Here is a 19136-nt window from a genome sequence, read left to right on the forward strand (position 1 = left end):
GACGGCGTCCAGAGACGCGCGGCTGAAGCGTTTTTGGGCCGAATGGAGGCGATCGGGTTAGAGTGCCGTTTTCGTCGCCCTGTCCCTATTGCACCTATGGGTGTCCCGTATTGGTGCGAGAGAGACAGTGCGACGAACACGCCTCTCGGAATCGGTCTGCGGCTTATCGGCGTGCCTCAGCTGACGGCCTGACGCGGCCCAGGGCGACCTTGACGCGCCTCGACGCCGTGCCGCGTGCCTCTGTCTAGTCGCGGTGCGTCGCGCCGCGCGCGGCCTCCCTCGGGGTCCGCGGTTAACGAGCGCTAATGGCGCCGTCGCTCTGTCTCTCTCGCACCCGTACGGCACGGCCGGCACGACCCGCGAGTGCGAGAGAGACAGAGCGACGGCGTGTCTTTGCGGTCCCCGGCGGCTGCGAACAAGGAAGGACCACATGAACGGCAGTGCCGGTTAGACAGTGGACTTCGCACGTTCTGCGACTGTTTTCGCTTCGTTACTCCACTGGCAGTCCGTGCGTCCCCGGTCGCCGTGGCCGCTTTACAGTGGGAGGGAAGGCCCGGACGCAGGCGGACAGGGCAGACGCTGCGCGGCAAGGCGAGGTCGCGGACGTGGAGCACATCGCCAACACCAGACGCGGGCGGGCGGTCGAGCGGGCGGCCTGCAGACTGATTCCGAGAGTCGTTCTCGTCGCTCTGTCTCGTCTCGCACTCAGTGGGCGAGGGAGACGGAGCGACGGAAACGCCTCTCGGCTGGATTTGGGCGGGTGGATTGAAGTGCACGGCCGGCGAGGCCGAATAGGGTCAGTGTCGAGGCGGGGGAGGGGCGTGGCGGCGGGGGAGGGGGGCTGAACCAGCTCGTGAAGGATGCTGCACTAGAGGAGTCTGGTGCGGCGGCCTGGCGGCCGGTGGATGCATGACTCGACTTGTTGCGAGCTTGACGGTTGTTCAAGTGCCGCCGCCTTGGTGCTGCAGGCTGATTCCGAATGCGGCTTGTCGCTCTGTCTCTGTCTCTCGACGCGCACCCTGGCGGGACGCGCTGTCAGTGCGAGAGAGACGGAGGTCGCCGCGGGTGCCTGCCGTGCGGCGCCTCCGGGCGATGGCCGTCCTCGCCGTCGATGCGGCCGCGCTGCCGCGCTAATGCGGCGGTAATGACTGGCGAGGCCGCGGCGGGGCGGGGCGGGGCGGGGCGGGGCGCGGCGGATGCAGTGCAGACTGACTGACTGTCTTCCCCGCGGCCTGCCAGCCTGCCAGCGTGGTGGTGCACTGACCCCGCCGCGCCACGCCGCGGGGCCCGCGAGGCTGCATGGCCGCCGGCCGCGCCTACCGCCCGCGGCCAAAGAAGGAGGCTGCCATGCCGCCTCGGGCAGCAAGCGGCAGCAGACCGATTCCGAGGGTCGTCGCTCCGTCTCTGTCGCACCCGTACGGGACGCCCCGCGAGTGCGAGAGGGACGGAGGGACGGGGAAGAGGAAGTGGGGGGCCACCACTGGCAAATGTGGCGGTCGGCATTGGGCTCGTTGCTTTGAGCTCCGCGGCTTCGGCGCTCTCTCCTGTCCTGCATGAGTTGCGTGTCTGGGACCGTGGCATGGCCGTGCGTGGCGACCGGCGGCCGGGCTTGATGGCCGCGCCGTTTACTACACTGTTTGAACCGGGCCGCCGGCAGCAGACTGATGCCGACAGTCGTTTTCGTCGCTCTGTCTCTGTCGCGCCTTTACGGGAGTCTCCGCGAGTGCGAGAGAGACAGAGCGCGCGACAACGAAACGAACCCTCGGCTGTGCCGTCCGGGCCGTTCCGTTCCGGCCGTTTGCACGTGTGCCTGTCCCCGCGATGTCCCTGCATACGATCACGATTTGCATCGACCGGGCCCACTGGGCCCACTGGGTCGCCAGCCGGGTCGCGCGGGCCGTGCTGTGCCTATGCCCTGGCAGTGCCTGCATGCCCTGGCATGCCCCCGCCGATGAGGCGGGAGGGCTGCCTGAATGCCCTTTCGATTAGCATCGCGGGAGGGTCGATGCCGGCCCGTGCAGTGTGCTGCCCGTGCTTGTGTGTGTGTGTTGTGGACGCGCCGCCCTGCCCCAACGCCTGGAAGACGACGTGCACGTGCATACTGCAGCGCCGCGGTGGCCCCGCCCCGCCCCCGCGGCCCCCAAGGCTGCCGTCGAAGCCGAGCCGGCACTCGCTCGCGCCTCGCGGCCGCAAGGTCACCGCCGTGCTGCTCTTCCTGACGACGACGCCGCCGCAGTCGATTCCGGACGGTGCTCTTGTCTCTCTCGCACCCCAGCGGCCTGCGGGGCGCCCCGTGAGTGCGAGAGAGACTGTCTGTTCGCAATCGGCTTGCACTGGCCTGCCACCTGCCAGCGACGCGCCGGGCGTGGACGACCTCCCTACTGGTTGCGGTCTCTGCTGCGGACTGCCGTCTGATTCCGAACACTGCTTCGTCGCTCTGTCTCTCTCGCACCCCTACGGACCGCCCCATGAGTGCGAGAGAGACAGGGGCTCGGTGGCGTCGAGCATGCTCCTGTGGGGGATTTTAAAGGTGCTGCGGCGGCGACGCTATTGGCCGGTGGCGTGGCGTTGTCGGGTCGCGTTTAAAGGGCCGCGACGCTCCATGGCTCCGCGCTCCGCGCCACGGCACTGCGAACAGCTGACGCCTCGGCGCGGCGGCGCGGCGCACTGTTTGTGTGTGGCGTGTGTGTGCGCGGCGCGGGCAAGGGTCTCGCCTTTGCCCTCCTCCTGCAGGCTGGCTTGGCTGGCGGGGTCGTTGGCCTGGCCGCCGCTGCAGCGCTGCACGTGGCTGTCTGGCCGCGCTGCGCGGTGCTGCGCGGTGCTGCGCTGGGGAGGCAGGGCAACCCACCCGAGGGCAACCGGAGGGCAGGGCTAGAGGGGTTTAGCGCCCCCTTCTCCCCCTTCCACTCGGCTCCTCCAGCAGCGGGTGCAGCCTACAGTGGGGCGGCGTGGCGGCGGCCCAGCCCTTGACGCGCTGGCCTCGCTCGAACCCGGAACCCGGGTTTGAAGCCAGCCCCTCTACGTAGACTTCTTGCCCGCGGCGTGCCGCGTGTTTTGGCGCTCCTCTCTCCCTCCTCCGCCCCCTTTTCGATTTTCCATTAGTTGTCGCATGAAACGGGGATGGTCGGCCGGGGCGAGGGACTTGGCCACGCGCGAGATCTCGGCGGCGTGCTCTGGAGGAAGGCTCGGGAGAGCGCGCAGCGTGCAGCCAGCGCCGGGCGGACTGCACTGCTCCGCACTGCACCGCACTGCACTCGCGGCCGGGGAGCATTGCACCTTGCTGCACCTGCCGGCCAGCTCAGCGCCGCGTGCAGCGCCGCGCTCCATTGCGCTCTTTCGCGCAGCGGCGCCTGGGAACGCCGGCCTGGCTGCAGTGCAGCGGACTGATTCCGAGAGTCGTTTTCGTCACTCTCTCTCTCTCTCTTGCACTCATGGGCCGTTCCGAATAGGTGCGAGAGAGACAGAGCGACGAAAACGACTCTCTGTCGCACCCCTGCGGCACGACCTATGAATGCGAGAGACGCAGGACGACGACTGTGAACACTGCAGCGTGGAGGCGGAAGGGGCGTGGAACACGTTTGGGCCTTCGGGCGTCGTTCTTGGTCCTTGGTCCCGAGCCGCGGCCGCGTGGCTTTGACGGCCCCGCTTCTGCTGCTGCTTCAGTTCCTCGCTCCCGCTGCGCTTGCCGCTCGCTGCGCTCGGCGGGCCGAGCCGAGCAGCCGAGCCGAGCCAGCTCAGCCAGCTCCAGCCAGGCGTCCGTCCAGCGGCGTTGCCAGCTCGGCCGCCTCCTCCTAGGCCATCCTCCCCCACCTCCTCGCACAGGCGGGCAGCGCGGCGGCTCTCCCCTCCCCTCCTCCTCCCCAACCTCCTTCCGCACCTTCCCCACGCAACGTGACACGCCACGACGCAACACCGCCCCGCCCCGCCGCGGTCCCCGCCTTGCCCGTCTCCGCGTGCTCTGGCGTGCCCCTCCGCGTCCGCGGCGATGGCTCCGCGCTCCGCCGGGCTGGCGCACGCTGGCGCACGCTGGCGCCACGCGGGGGCCGTCCGTCCGCCCGCCCGTCCTGCGGCCCGTTCCGTTAGCCGGCGGACATGTCGCGACGCCGCGGCCTCTAGGCGTGGCAAGGCGGCGTGCGTATGGCGGGCATTCCAGCCGGCCACGCCCCGCCGAGCGATTCGGAAGGGTCGCTCTGTCTCTCTCGCACTCATGGGGCTTCCCGTGAGGGTGCGAGAGAGACAGCGCGACAAACTGAATCGCTCGGCTGCTTGTGCGCGTCGTCGAAGATGACGACGGACGCGTCGAGGCTTGGCGGCGGACTGGACGGTCGGCGCTGTGACACGCGTCGTTTTCGTCGCTCTGTCTATCTCGCACTCATGGGGCGGCCCGCGTAGGTGCGAGAGAGACGGAGCGACGAAAACGACCCTCGGAATGAGTCTGCGGCGTCGCGTCGGCCGGGTCCGTCCCATCCGCGTCGAAGGGCCTTGCTCCGGCGTGCCTTTGCGTTTGCCTGCCGCGGGTCCTATCCTAGACCTTGGCGCCGCGCCGCGTTGCCGCGCGCCGGCGAACAGCTGTGTTGCGCAACGCCCCCCCCCCGGCCACGCCAGGCCCCGCCAGCCGCCGCTCCACGAGGCGCGCTTTTTAGGCCACGCTAGACAAGGACGCGGCGGTGGGCTGGGCCGGGCCTGCTGGGCCAAGCCGCCATGCCCCCAGGACCATTAGGACCCAAGCCGGCATTTGGACGGCCTGCTTGGCGGCCTCGGATGGTCTCCGCTGCAGCGGACGGATTCACAGAGTCGTTATTATCGTCGCTCTGTCTCTCTCGCTCGCACACGGGACGCCCCATGAGTGCGAGAGAGAGAGCGACGACGACGACTCTCCGAATTGGTCTGCAGCTTCTCTTTGTGGCAGAGAAAGAGAGGAAGTGCCCCCCGCCGCCGGAGTCCCCTCCACTTTCGCAACCACCCTCCTCCTCCTCTTTCGCTCGGAGCTGCGGCTCGCCGAGGTTCTTCAATCCGAAGCGAAGTGGGCTGGACGGACTCCGCCTGCGAAAAAATGTGCGTGTGCATGCTGGTGGTGCATGCTGGTGGTGCACTCGTCGTCCCCGTTCCCCGCGCCTCCCCCCGTACCGAATCATCTGATGGCCCGCACCGCCGCCATGCTCTCCTCACCCCCCCTGCACGGCCTGTGCACGGCGGGGTGCCGCCTCCCCCTCCTCCCTCTCCCCGCGCCCCTCCCCCGTCTAGACTGCACGGAGAACTTCCTGCCTGTGCTGGCTGGCTGGCCTGGCCACCCCCAGCGAGCAGCTGATCGGTGCGCGACACCCCCTCCCCTTTCTACTTCACTGTGCCGTCGACCCTAGACCGCCGTGCCGCGCCGCGCGGTGCCGTGTTGGTTGCTTGCTGGGCCAGCTGGAGCCAGCAGACTGATTCCGAGAGTCGCTTTGGTCGCTCTGTCTCGCCTTTGCACCTGCACGGGACGCCCAATGAGTGCGAGAGAGACAGAGCGACGAAAACGACTTTCGGAATCAGTCTGCTGGTTACGTATGCCGACCGACGCGGGTTCGACGCCCGGCTGGAGTCACGGGCGCTTCTTCTGAACGCGTGAGAGCTCGGGCAGCAGGCTGATTCCGAGCACTGATCGCGTCGCTCTGTCTCTCTCGCACTCGTGGGGCGCCCCGTCTAGGTGCGAGAGAGCAAGCAGTGCGAGCGGAATCAGTCTGCACTCCACTGCAGGGGACAGCAAGTGTGCCAGTCGTTCGAGTTGCGCCTCGCGTCCCCGCCAACTTTTCCAAGTGCGATGGCGGCGGCTTTGCACTTGGCTGCGAGCTGGGCCGCGCTGTCGTTCTCCTGCCTGCACTGCCAGTGCACTGCCTGCCTTGGCCTGCCTGCCGTCTGTCGGGGACACAAGTGCGCAATTCGCGGAACTGCGCATCATTCGGTGCTTCCTCGGTGCGTGCGCCAAAAAGTCCGTCCGTATTCGCTGTGCAGTGGCAGTGCGGCTACGGCTTGGCGGTGGCGTCCCCGACGTGTGTGCGTGTGGTTGTGTGGAGGTGGGGGGCGGTCTTGCCGAGGCTTGAACCTTGTACCTTGAACCTCTATCTGTGGGTCCGTCTGGCCGGCGTGCGGCTTGCAGTGTGGTGGCTTGCGGTGTGCGCGCGCCTGCACTGTGCCTGCACGTGCTGGACGGCGGCCAGCCGAAGGCTTCGGCGTTGCGCGCTTTGCGTCGCGTCTCCCTTGCACTTGAATCCCAACAAGGTCGTCTTTGTTTCGCCGCAGAGGCGCGTCGCGGCGCTGCAGCTGTGCGCTGTGCGCTGTGCGGCGCGACAGCTGCCTGCCGAGCCATTCCGGAGAGTCGTCTCGTCGCTCTGTCTCTCTCGCACCTACACGGGGCGCCCCGTGAGTGCGAGAGAGACAGAGCGACGAAGACGACTCTCGGAATGAGTCTGCTGGTCCGGTGGGGCATTCGCTGGAAGACTGCACCTGTGCGCCACTGCCCCCCACACTGTCGCCCTGGCAGGCGGCAGCCAGGCGGCAGGCCGGATGGGTGCGAGAGAGACGGAGGATCGGGGATCGCCGCGTGGGTGGCGTCCAGCGAACGAGTTTGCTCGCTTTCTGATCGCCCTTTCGCACTGCACCTGCGAAGCTTCCTCGAGTTGTCCGAGTCTGATGGCCGGCGCCGGCGTGGCTGGTCGGGGCCGTGGCAGTGTGGGGGTTCGGGGTTCGACCTTTGGGCGCGGCGGATCAAGTCCGTCCCGTCCCGTCGCGCGGGACTTGGCATGGCACCGCGCTGCGGTCGGTACGGTCGGTCTGAACGCTCCCTCTCTCTCTCTCTCTCTCTCTCTCTCTCTCTCTCTCTCTCTCTCTCTCTCCGGCCCCTTCCCGGACGCCCCATGAGTGCGAGAGAGACAGCGACGAGAACGGCTCCGTCTGCTGCGGCGTGTAAGTACGCCCGCCGTGGTGGCGAGGGCCGAGGGGAGAGCCAAGCACATGCACGGCTGGGCCGGTCGGTTCTTTGCAGTGTGCTGCAGTTTGCAGTGCACACGCCAGGGAGCGCCACTCGACGCGACTTGCAAGAGTGTTCGCGGCACGGCGTGGCTGGCGTGGCACGGCACTGCGCAGCACTGCGAGGCACTTCGCACACGTGGCTGGCAAGGCTGTTTGCGAAGTGCCGCCTTCGGCGCCTTCCGCGCGTGCAGGCTGCCGGCGCTGCGCGTTGCACTGCACTGCGGGCCCGACTACACCTGGCCGTCCGTCTCTCTCGCACGCTCTGCCCGTGCCGTCTGTGTGACAGCAGACTGCGATGGTGATAACGCGCGATGGTCCCTCAGGCACGACACCTCGAGCGGTACGAGATAGAGGGAGAGAGAAACGGAGAAGCGAGGGCGTTTCGCAGTGTGGGTGCGAGGGAGACACGGCGAGGCCGTCCTGCCGGAAGTGGCGCTGGGTCGACAGAGTCCTGTCCCGTCCCGCTGGGAATCAGTCTATGTCGCCATTCGAGCGAATCCGCGGGATCGGTTCGTCTCTTTCTGTCACGCGGCGTCCTGTGTAGTCTGCGGGGGTGCGAGAGAGAGAGAGAGAGCGAGCGATCAGGCGACCCTTTGAATCGCTCGGCCGGCCGCGCGGCCCGGTTCAGCCGTAGCCGTGGCTTTCCCTTCCCCGGTGCCGTGACGCATGGCCGTGGCGTGACGCGTCGTGGGCGGGGCGGGGCATTGTAGGGCCTTGCAGTGGCGCGGCGGGGCGGGGCGGGGCGGCCCCTCTGCCTCCGCCGTCGGTCTGACGTGGCGTGACGTCACCTTCGCTCCAGACAGTGTGACGTCACGCGGCCGGTGACGTCACGACGCCGCTGGGGGGACACTGGGCAATCTGAGTCGCCGGGACCTCAGCGCTCAAGTCCTGCAGGCGGGTGGACCAGAATAAACTATCATAAAGACTCATGGCTAGCGGCTCGAAACGTTGAATAGATGTTAATATGTAAAGTTACACCCATGCTGAGGTGATGCCGTTTTGTTGCTTTGATGCATCTAGCAGTTCTATTCTGAATTCTGGGGCCTTTGCGTTCCTCTGATCTGATTTCTTGAAAGTTTGAACTGCTCTAGATTCTTCCTTTCTATGGAGTCGTCAGTTCTCTTAATAGTTGTAGCGCAAGCGTTCGGGGGCATGGTCTTAAGGCGGCAATAACTAACCTTTTGTTTTCTTTTGTTGCAGTGTAGCTGATTTTCCTACGCGCAAACAAGACTGATCTTATACACACCAAGGGCACCCCTACAGTTCAATTCCACTCCGTCCGCACAAGTTTTCTACATCAGCAGCGATGGAGAGGGAATCGAATCAGATGCAAACGCAGTGTCGATCTGGGTGTGGCTTTTATGGTTCCCCAGCAACTGACGGACTGTGCTCGCTCTGTTATAAAGAGGCACTAAAGAAAAAACAGGTTAGTTTTGGAATAGTGTTGTGATTTTAATCTGAAAAAAAAATCAAATATCCATTTGCAGTTTTGTCCAGTCTCTTGTCACTTTAAGTCTGAATCCGAATTTTCTCTGTTTACAGCAACCTCCTGTCTCGTCACCAGCTGCCTCAACAGCATCAAGCAGCAACAACGCACCATTTGTGTCTGCATCAACAGTAGCCTCAGCCGTTGATACAGCATTACCTACTATCCCTGTAATTTCAGACCTCTGCAGTAAAGAGGTAAATATGTCCTCCCAAAGCATGTAGATATTAGTTATTGTGGTATTTAAGGCATTTTAGAATCTGACTTCAAAGTGCATTATTGCCAGTTCTGTTTCATTGTTGGGGTGCTGTGTTGTCAAGGGAGAAGTGCTCAGGCACCTCTCCTGGTTTTCAAGGATGATGATTGAGGGGGTGGGGTTTGAATCAAAATTGTTACAAATTTTTAGTGATAATGACCTCTAGTGGCAGTGGGGCTGCACTTCCAAACTCAGTGAGACTTGTTGACTGCTGAGGGGCTGGGCCTTTTGTTTACACTAGAGCTTTATTGACCACCATTTTGTTTCTCTTGTTCACAGAGCTCTGAAAATGGTGAAGGTTCAGGTAGCAATGGCAACGCAGAGTGTGCAACAAATACAGATGGTGATGATGCCAGTTTTGATGGAAAAGATTCACAAGATAAAGATGGGAAACGGAAGAAGAACCGCTGTGCGACGTGCCGTAAGAAGGTTGGGCTCACAGGTATGTGTACAATTTAAGTAGATAGTAAATTATGTGTGATACGATTTTCATGTTTGAAACCTTTTCCATTTGTTTTCTATGTACTGAGTCTTCCTAATTCTTTGGTTCTCATTTTGTTGTCAGGTTTTGAATGTCGGTGTGGCGGGTTGTACTGCGCAATGCACCGATACAGTGACAAGCATGAATGTACCTTTGACTACCGGGAGCTCGGGGCACAGGAAATCCGTCGCAACAATCCTGTTGTTGTTGGCGAGAAAATTAAGAAGATATAAGACAATGTTGCGGCATCCTGAGACATTAAATTTCGGGCAGCTTGAGACTACAGCGATGTCATGGCATGACACACCACTCTGCACCGCAGCACGACTCTCCACTATGCACATGCTGACCTCAAATTAGTGCCATGGTGATATTTCATCTTTAGTACTTCAACAGGAAGCAAATTTGGATTTCTACCTCCCAAACCAGCAATGCCCAACCCCACCCCCTCAAACCGAAATCCTGGACCAAACAACCCAAAAAACTATTGTCCAGGCTCGGCCTTGAATAGGTGTTTGTGATAAAAATGAATGTTCGAATAAAAATGGTAAAAATTATGAATGGTGTTTTTTGATACAGTGAAATTAAAGTTGTGTGTTGCTTTTTATAGAAAAAAAGGTGAAAAACTCGTTTTGAGTAGCATAGGTGCTTGAACTTGAAGAACAGGTGTACATAATGAGTTGCTTGGCTAGTCTGCCAAGTGCGTAATTGGTGTACTTGTGCGCCATGAGAGGAAAGGTGACTAACCTGAGTCTATTGTACTTCAGTGCTTAACTGTTGTGACCACTCCTTACTCATTTGATTTGATGCTTGTTTTGGTTTTGTGTCAGATTTCATCCACTCTCTTGTATTCCAACTAACGTATCAGCCATTAAGGAGTTTTGCAAGATGTGGTTTTGTTCTTTTCTTTCATTTTTTTTTTCTCATGTTATAAAAGAGGTGTGAGGTATGGGCAAGAGAGCGTGTTTCATGGTCCAGTTGTGAGTGGATGGAGTTTAATACACAGTTAACTATCACAACCTTACTCAAGCTAAGACCGGATAATGACAAATGAGGATTGATAGTTTGAAAATATTTTAAAAGGTGTATTAATTTTACTTTGTCTATTAGTTTTTATTTACCTTTGCCTCATGGAAAATGCTTGATTAAGAGAAAGTATATATTAAAAAAAGTATATTGTAAATTTTGTCCAATATGTGTGCCTATGTGAGAGCACATGACAACTTGTGTACATGTAAATGTTCTATGAGAGGTGTGTGTGTTTGTTCTGTACCATGTATGAGAGAATGTGTGTGTGTGTGTGTCTGCGCGCTTGAGTGAGTGAGTATGATAGACTTTATTTTAATGGATGTGAGACTGCACTGCTGCAACCAGTGGATAGTGTGGTGTGTGCACAATGTCATGGTTTTTGTTTGATCATGCAAGTGCTCCTGTCAAGTGTTTCTTGTACTTTGTTTTGCCTGAGAGTTTTGAAGCTCAAGACTTTTTTTTTCTTCAAAGGATTTAAGTTTTGGCTTCTTTGAGAGTTTTGTAGAAGGCTACCTTTCCCACTGCAATGAGTGGGCTAGACGATTGGAAAAATCTTTCACGCTAGAAATTGAGATGCAAGCACTTACGGTAACAGAACATATATTCCCTTGTTTGACATGAAGACAGTGATCTAGTTTTCTCTAACAGTCGTGTGTCTTCTCTAAATTCCCTTGTGATTATTGATGCTGTAGTCTTGATAATTTTTAGCTGTTACACAATTTATCCAAGTCAGAAAGCTTATTAACAGTAACAGCTATTGCCTAAGAATGTTGTACAGTTTGCCTGTGCTATGGAGTAGTCGACTAGGATCTCTATTAAGCATTAAGCACTTTACTGGACTAGAAAATTTGTGATTCCTCTCCAAGGATGATAGCTAAATCTTATCTTAAAAATAGGAGTGTAGGAGGAATATTACTGCCAAACAACTCAATCTAGACTCATTGTGTTATTTCATTTCTTTGACGGTTAAAACTGTTTAGCACTTATTTATCTATACCCCTATTTCTATCAAGCCCGTGTTTAGAGATAAATGCATCCTTGGAAAGTATAGGACAATATCGTGCTTAATGTACTTATACCATTTAGTACAGCTAGATAATCTGTTCTGATAAGTGCTTGTGTGGGTGTTCAACCAACTAGCAACCAGTCTACTGAAAAGCATAGTCTAGCCATTAGTGTGTTTGGTTTGGTTTCTGCCTACCCTGCCCCTCTTCTGTAAATCTAGGTGTGATGTGATATGCGCAGCCGAGTCACCTGAGCATGGCCGCTAAGTCTGTTGTAATTACTCAGTCACTTGCCAAAGTAATGGGTTGCCTACATGCAGTCTAGTAGAGCAGGGTTTCATGGTGGAGTGGAGACTCGCTGCTTGTTTTGCTCAATTCTGTTTAAATATGTTTGTTTTATCTACTCGTTCATGCTCTTTCAGTTGAAGCTGTTTCTTCAGTGGAGGGATATGTCTGCTGAAACGAGTTTGTTTTCTTCATTGCTGTACAACCCATAACTTTGGAAGGTTCATTAGAACTGAGAGCTTCAGGTGTGGCTCGGCCGTCCATGAAGTGACTGTGGTTCAAATATTGTGATTCATTAATATATATAGAATTTTTCTTTAGTGGGTAAGCATTATCAGAGAACCAGCATAACAGCAAAGTCATTGTTTCCTTATTGATAAATATATATCTGACAATAAATTGTATCCTGGGAATTTAGGTGGTCTCCATCATCTTGACCCATCTGTCAGAAACTCCATTATTCTAAAAGAAAAAAAAATTCTGGAGAAATATAGCTATTTTTCTGGATTAAAAGGGAAAAAATGATGCCTTGTTTTTTGTTGTCTTCTTTTTTGTTTGTTAACAATTGCGAATGCCTTGGTTCTCTGGCTTTCTCACTGTGCCAGAATAGCAGTGGTCCATTATGTTCTGCCTATCTTTGTTGGTGTTTTAGTCTGTGTACCATTCGTGATAGTCATTCACAGCTGAATAATTAAATGTTCCAAAAACAAAATGCATCAGTTCTCATTACACTTTTGTTATTACACGAGACTAAATTTTGCCAGCACAAAGGCATTAAAATTAATACTGAACTTGGATGCATCATTTTAATGTGTGGTGGTGCATTCCATAGGATGAGATGACTGACGTAATTGATATAAGAAAATTTATGCAGATGGAGCCATTCAGAGCTAATTTTTAAGTCCTACAAGTTTCATTTATGTGAATTGAATGAAACTGGTCCACTCTTTGGTGTATTTTTCACAATTGTGTGTCCAGATGGGAAAATGATTGTCAATTTGTCTGAGTATATCAGAACTGTGGTGCGAGTTATCTGACTGAACAAACATGTAGAAATTAAGGGAGAACCACTGCCGTTTTATTGTCTGGTTATGCAACTTGGCACCATTTTCACAGTTTAAAAGTGGCCTCATGATTTTATGTACCAGAGGACTCACCACAAGGATGGCAGGAATTCATTATGAGGCTTTGTTTTAATGTTTAATTTTCCAGATTGAATTGCTTACTATTTGTAAAGTACTGCTGGTTTTGTTAAATCCATAGCCAGGAGTTAAGTTCTTTCTTGCAAAGTTTGGTAAAGTCATCTATCTACGGATCTGTTGTTTCTTTTTCCTCATTTTTTTCTTTTTGTTAAGTTTGTGGCAAGACTAGAATTTTGACTCCTGGTCAAGTTTCTTTTGTAAATTTTGTGAAAAAAAGAAGCTAGTTGTTTAGAATTGATCATCATCATTTATTAATTCATTTATATTTTACTCATTCACATTTCATGTATTTCTCTCCTCACAACAGTAGTCCTTGATTTTAAACGTCTATGATTATTGCTCTAAAACATTGTATGTAAGGTAACTAATAAAAATATCCTTATGAACCTATGATTTTATTATTCTTTTCAGACCTTTTTCGTTTTGTGTCTTAATTTGGCTATGAATTGAGATTTTTAGAAAGGAACAATCCCTGGCTTTGTCTTTACAGTAATAGCCTTTCCCCACTTGTGTTTATGTTGTGTGAGTGGTTGAGTGGCTTGTACACAGGGTCATGTTTTTGGTCTTGTTAGATTCTGGAAAAATGAAATTATGTTTCATTCTCCAGGCTTGCAGCTAAGAACACAAGTTTGTTTGCATTCTCACTTCTGTGCCTGCCTACTGGTTGTTGGACCTATTGCAGTTTAGGTAATCAGTATGTAATAAGACACTTCTGCTGGGAGCTATGTTGCTGTAACTGTTTGTTTCTTGAATTTCTTGAATACAGATGTTGTGAATAGTATGAACCATTTAAAATCAGTCTATAACTCCTTTGATATGAAACCTCACTTCCACTACTCAAAAGCCGTTACACCTACACTATAAGAGATTGTAGGAACTGCAGTAGAAAGGACAACAAGTAAATTAGAATAAACTATATTTCAACATTTTCAGGCAAATTCACAACCACATTTCACATTCTTGACCCGTTTTTTGCTGCCTTATGAATTATACATGTTCAGTCTTGGTTTTAGTTAGTAAGTTTGCCATAAAGTAACATGATTTTGGAAACAGATGAGCTCCCTGGTTTAGTTTTATCGATTAAAAAGTACTAAAGATTAGATTTTCTGCAACTAAATACATGTTTGAGTTGAGCTGACTAGTAGTCAGTGACTACCACAACAAGTTTAATCTGTTCCAAACAAAATAACAAATGCCATTAAAATACAGAACAACCCCATGGCCTCTGTAAGTGCAAACCCCAAAATGGCATATGTAAAGAGACTATTTTTTAGAGTAGGGTTGCGCGAGTAAGAAAACATTAGGCTTCCAAAAACAATACCAATGCCAGCACCTGCCAAAAGAAAGTAAAGAAAATCAAAAACGGCCTCCAATGGAACAAAAAGGAACCCAAGATGACAATTGTCCTTGCCTGGCCCAGCCAAACCAATTGTGGCCATGCCTGCCCCCATCAATCTACCAGCATTGTCAATGTCAGCTCTCCAAGGAGAAGTGTGAATTCCTCTAATTCCACCCACCTAAATTTTGAAAAATAATGAATGAATAAAAATTATGTTTTACAATCTACTTAATACTTACGCTGGCATACCATTGAAGCTTTGGAAGAAGAGAGACAAGAGAGTGGGGTCGGACTTTGTTTCCATTGGTCCAACTGGCTCATCGCTGAGCTCGATGAGCGAACAAGGAAACTGTTGAAATTTCTCCAGGCCGCTTGGAACCCAACAGCATATCCCATGCTCTGAAAGTTGGACAATGCAAATATTTTTGTGGAATACGAATACTGAATTATTGTGCAAAGAATTAACTGGAAAGTACTTACTGCGACATGTTTACTCTTAAGAGGACGAATAGCAGTAGACAAAAGCATATTGACCTGGAAAAAACAGAGGTCATGAGAGCAGGTTCAATTTAATTGTGGCCAGCCTGGCCATTTCATCAACTACGTTTCAAATTATAGAGTATAAAGAATAAAAACTGCAAGTTCTATGACGAAAAGGAAAATTTTATTTTGTTGCAAAGAACCATACTGAAGCTATTTTCTATTCTTTTATGTTCTATTTGTTCGGAAAACATGGCTTTTTCTCTTCGACTCTTTAACCAATGCGCTGAGCAACTTGCAATTCAATCAGCCCAAATGAAGGGGCAAATCATGATGGCCCTTCCCTTCCCCACCTTCATTAATTTCTCTCTATGCCTCTGCCAAGGGGCTCATACCCATATCATCACATTTATTTCCCTAAAGTTCAAATGTGTAGACCTTTCAAAAAAAAAATATTAGCAAAGATGGCAAAGATATACTAAATATTCTTAAGAAGCCACATAAGCAGAGCATGACCAAAAATCTTTGTTTGGAAACCCAAGCTAATCCGTTTCCAAAGCAATGAAGATAAATTTGAAATCTTTATTAGAAAAAATCTACTCCCTAGAAAATGAGTTTTTTAAAACTCAAAGACATAGGTAATGATCCCAATACTTACCACTTTCCTGGTTTTATTCCACGGAGGAATGAAATTCAATCAATTCTCTCGGCAAACTCGTAGAATCCAAACAAATCGTCCCAATCTTCCGCCCTTGCCGCGTTCGTTTGTTTGCTTTTACCCCACCTTCTCCTTTGTCATTCCCTCGGCGGAAGCTGCATTTCTTTTTGGCCCGCTTCCTTGGGCCGCCACCATGACAAATTGAAAAGTTCCTAGGGGATGGTTGAACACCGACCCTGCAGTCTGCTCCATACCCTTCTCGGAACTTGGCCGTCGATCGGCGTTGGGGCATTCCCAAAATTTGGCTCCAACTTGATGGAACCATTAGTTCATGCAGTTTGGATTGTATTTTGACGTTACACTCTTACCCTGTATGTACTGCAGGGCTGTAGGCAGGCTTGGAGTGGCTGGGGCTTCCCTCCCGTCGTATTCTTTCGGCCCCATTGTTGCCCACGCCCCAAAATCAGTGGCGGATCCGGGCTGAGGATAGGGAGGGGGCAAAGTCGCACTTTTAGCCCACCACTTACAGGGGCTTTTGGCCTACCTATCAGGCGTCTATTTAAGGGTCAAAGCGGGTCACGGATAGGGATTGATTGTCTTTCTGCTCCCGCCTGCGCCTGCGCCTCTCTTCCGCGTCCTGCGAGAGTGAGGGTTCTGCCGACTGATTCAGAGAGTAGCCGAGTAGCCTTTGTCGCTCTCTGTCTCTTGCACCCTCGCGCCCCGCCCGAGTGCGAGAGAGACAGAGCGGCGAAAAAGACTCTCGGAATCAGTCTGCTGGGTCGAGAGCCAGCAACCCATCGCACACTTCAGCAACTTGAGCGTGCGCGTGGCCGCGGCAGGAACAGTGCCAGGACCGCCAGCCTCGCCAGCCGAGCGATTCAGAGGAGTCGTTTCGCCAGCCTCGCCAGCCGAGCGATTCAGAGGAGTCGTTTCGCCGCTCTGTCTCTGTCGCACTCACGGGGCACTCCATACGGGCGCGAGAGAGACAGAGAGACGAACAGCTTTGCTGAATCGTTCGCCAGGTGCCCGGCTTCAGCTTCGGACCACTTTTACCACACCGCCGCCGCGCGCGCCCAGCGCGCCCGCACCGAGCCAGGGCTGTACACACACGATTGTATTACCAAAATTGCTCAACCCGGCACCCGAGAGCCACAATTTTTGCAACAGCAAAGCTGCGCGGTGTGACAGGCAACTCCATCTGAGCTAATGTGTGTTTGTGTGTGTGTGTGGGGGGGGGGGGGGGCTTTGCGGAAAGGGCCAAGCGTATATGATGAAGGGCGTGCCATTCATGGCTGGCTTCTTGGCGTGTTGGACTTCTAGACAAAGGAGCTGGACTCTGGCCTACCCGCGGCGGAAATCCCCAACATTCTGCAGGCACTACTACCAGTAGTACACAACTGAAACAGTTGTGGCGTACGTACTGCTACTCCATGCGGAGAGGACGGACTCGTTGCGTGCTGCTGCACTGCAAAATTGATGCTGGCCCAACAATAGCACCTAGATAGCGACCCCCCGCTCCATAAAAGGCCGCCTCTCTGCATCCGCCACTGCAAGGGCCAAGGGAAGGCCCAATGAGGCGCGCGATTGCTGCTTTCGCCGTCCCATGGTCACACTCTGCAGTGCTCTTCTTCTGCAGGCAGGTAGTGTAGACGTCCGGCGGGCCACCGCGTGCGGCGATCCAGAACCCAGAAGAACAGTTTGTCTCTCTGTCTCTCTTGCACCGTTACGAAGAGCCTGAGGTGTGCGACAGAGACAGAGCGTCGAGACGACGACTCGACTCCGGCTGTCTCCCCTCCCTTTTCACCCAAGTTTGTCGTCCCCCCGACCATCCCCACCCACCATTTTGGGCGCGCATAATGTTCCCGAAAATGTTCCTCGCTCTTCGCGTCTGGACACTTCCCGTGGTCCGGTCTGAGCCAAGGGGGAGCGCCCCTCCCCTCCCCCTCCCCCAGGACCGCCCGGTGACGGCCTTTTGAATCCGAGTCGTTTTGGTGCTGCTGCAGGTGCACCACAGAGACCATTGTTTACAAGCACCATGCATGCACACGGCCCAAAGGGAGGGAACGGGGAAAGGGCGAGGGAAAGGGTAGAGGGGGAAGGGAGAGGGAGAGAGGGGAGGCAAAGAGCGGGAGGGGGACGCCAGCCAGAGAGATACAACGCCTCCTGGCTCCAAGTGGCGGAACAACACCCGAACATCACCCACGGTACTGCCGCTGACTCGCGGTGTCAGTTTGTTAGATCCATTGGCCTCGACTGTGGCGTACTTTTCGTATTTACACCTGTATCGCTATCCTGCTGGTGGTGTTTTTATTTGTTTGTCCGATCCCGGTCCGATCCGCTTTTGCCACAATTTCACACTGTCGGCCTTCTACAGGTGCGCTGGCACTGGAGACGCTCGGAACGTTTCTGCTTCTGAGGCCACCATAGGCCACCAGGCCACCCCTGACATCCCCGATTCTGCCGAAAAGCAGAACACGGGTCGTTTACCTGAGCACCTGAGCAAGGACAGGCACACAGTGTGTCCTCCTCACGGCGGCGGTCGTTTTCCGACGATTCATCCGTTTTCTTTCTTTTCGCCGCGAATTATTTAATTCCATTTCACCTTTGAGGGAGGCGCACCTATGTTGCAGCGGAGATCCGGGGGGGGGGGGGGGGAGGGGAGGTCCGAGTGGCGGTGACAGGTTTCGGAGAAGTGCGGTACGTCGGGGGGGGGGGGGGGGGGGGCTGGCCTGGGGCGGGGAGGGCGCGGCAGCAGCGCGGCCGGGGCCAGTCGGCATCGGCTATACAGGTACAGGGCTCGGCTCGGCTCGGCCGCTGTCGGCCCGCCTCGGCTGGACTTTCCTCAGGTTGACTCACCTCGTCAGGCCACCGAGAGCCACAGAGCCAGGGCCACCAGGGCCACCTGGACCCTTTACGACGTTGGCCGAGCGGGCTCCGGCTCGGCGCGGTCCGGCGCGGCCCGCCTCGGCTTGGCTCTCCGGCGGGGCCGAGCTCGGCTGGCTGGCAGCGCGGCTCGACTCGGCCGGGGCAGAGCCGGGGGGGCCGGCGGCAGGGGAAGGGGCCCCGCGGGGGGCAGAGGGGGTGGCCGTGGTGGGGCCCTCTGGTTTTCTCGTCTCGCTCGCGTCCGTCAGTCGGCGTCAGTGCGTCGGCGTGTGCACTGTACGAGTCGAGGCAGCGCGTCCCGTGTCGTGTGGCGTCCAGGCGTCGCCGCGGACCGCGAGTGAGAGTCGTCTGCTAGTTTGCTAGTGTGCTGGCCCAGCGCCCAGCGCGCCACCTCCCTTGGATTACTCGAGCGATGGAGGCCGCCGCGGCCATGGAGTGCAGGCCGTAGCAGCCAGCCTGCGAGTGCAGTGCACAGTGCAGTGCACGCAGCCCTTCGTCCAGCGAGCCGGCTGCGCAAGCTGCGCAAGCTGCGCTAGCCGCGTCGACGAGCGAGTCAAGCGAGCGAGGTGAGCGGTGCGGCCGGCCGTTCCGTTGTGCCCTGTGCCGCCTTCGGCCTGCCTTTGGCCGCCTTGTGCTTGTGGTGTGCTGTGGCTGCGGCACCGCGGCGGGGCCGGGCCGAGCGCCGGGGCCGAGCGAGCACAAGCCACACTCTGGCCGGCCTGCCCTGCTGTCTCTGTTGCTGTCCCTCCGCCTCTGGTCGCCAGCCCCGCCAGCCGCGCCGCGTGACACCGTACACCACGACACCCTTCAGGCCGCGGGGCGAGAGGGTGCGCCCTTATCGCGTGATTAGTCAGCGCTGCCGCGCACTGCCGTCGGAATGGCGGAGTCCAGCACACCGATTCCGAGAGTCGTTTTCGTCGCTCTGGCTCTCTCGCACCTGGACGGGACGCCCCATGAGTGCGAGAGAGACAGAGCGATAGACTCTCGGAGTCAGTCCGCAGGGCGGCGGGGTCCGCGACCGCGAGACC

The 19136-nt window shown here is 55.5% G+C and overlaps 2 protein-coding genes across 12 annotated transcripts in view; one reads left to right on the plus strand and one right to left on the minus strand.

The window, feature by feature from the left end:
- Nucleotides 1–13533, plus strand: part of LOC117649058 (AN1-type zinc finger protein 6) — a 34864-nt gene extending 21331 nt beyond the window's left edge. For 8 of the 10 annotated variants that reach the window (XM_034391443.1, XM_034391442.1, XM_034391449.1 and 5 more), the window contains 4 exons: nucleotides 8206–8431; nucleotides 8548–8688; nucleotides 9027–9189; nucleotides 9313–13533. In XM_034391443.1, the coding sequence (XP_034247334.1) occupies nucleotides 8312–8431; nucleotides 8548–8688; nucleotides 9027–9189; nucleotides 9313–9461 (573 nt within the window). In that variant the 5' untranslated portion in view covers nucleotides 8206–8311 and the 3' untranslated portion in view covers nucleotides 9462–13533. The remainder of the gene's footprint in view (nucleotides 1–8205; nucleotides 8432–8547; nucleotides 8689–9026; nucleotides 9190–9312) is intronic. The other 2 variants (XM_034391448.1, XM_034391452.1) reach the window with 1 other exon arrangement.
- A 151-nt stretch (nucleotides 13534–13684) lies between these two features.
- On the minus strand, nucleotides 13685–15860 carry LOC117649060 (ATP synthase lipid-binding protein, mitochondrial-like). 2 transcript variants are annotated; one of them, XM_034391453.1, is made up of 5 exons: nucleotides 15594–15860; nucleotides 14568–14621; nucleotides 14337–14486; nucleotides 14160–14265; nucleotides 13685–14081 (listed from the first exon to the last, which is right to left on the minus strand). In XM_034391453.1, the coding sequence occupies exons 2-5, from the start codon at nucleotides 14613–14615 to the stop codon at nucleotides 13915–13917; spliced, it is 471 nt and encodes a 156-aa protein (XP_034247344.1). In that variant the 5' UTR covers nucleotides 14616–14621; nucleotides 15594–15860; the 3' UTR covers nucleotides 13685–13914. The 2 variants fall into 2 exon arrangements, with proteins under 2 accessions (XP_034247344.1, XP_034247345.1); XM_034391454.1 differs by lacking the exon at nucleotides 15594–15860 and adding an exon at nucleotides 15226–15336.
- Nucleotides 15861–19136: the final 3276 nt, after the last annotated feature.

This window comes from Thrips palmi, unplaced genomic scaffold, assembly GCF_012932325.1.
Source record: "Thrips palmi isolate BJ-2018 unplaced genomic scaffold, TpBJ-2018v1 HiC_scaffold_4, whole genome shotgun sequence".
In the NCBI taxonomy this organism is placed as follows: Eukaryota; Metazoa; Arthropoda; class Insecta; order Thysanoptera; family Thripidae; genus Thrips; species Thrips palmi.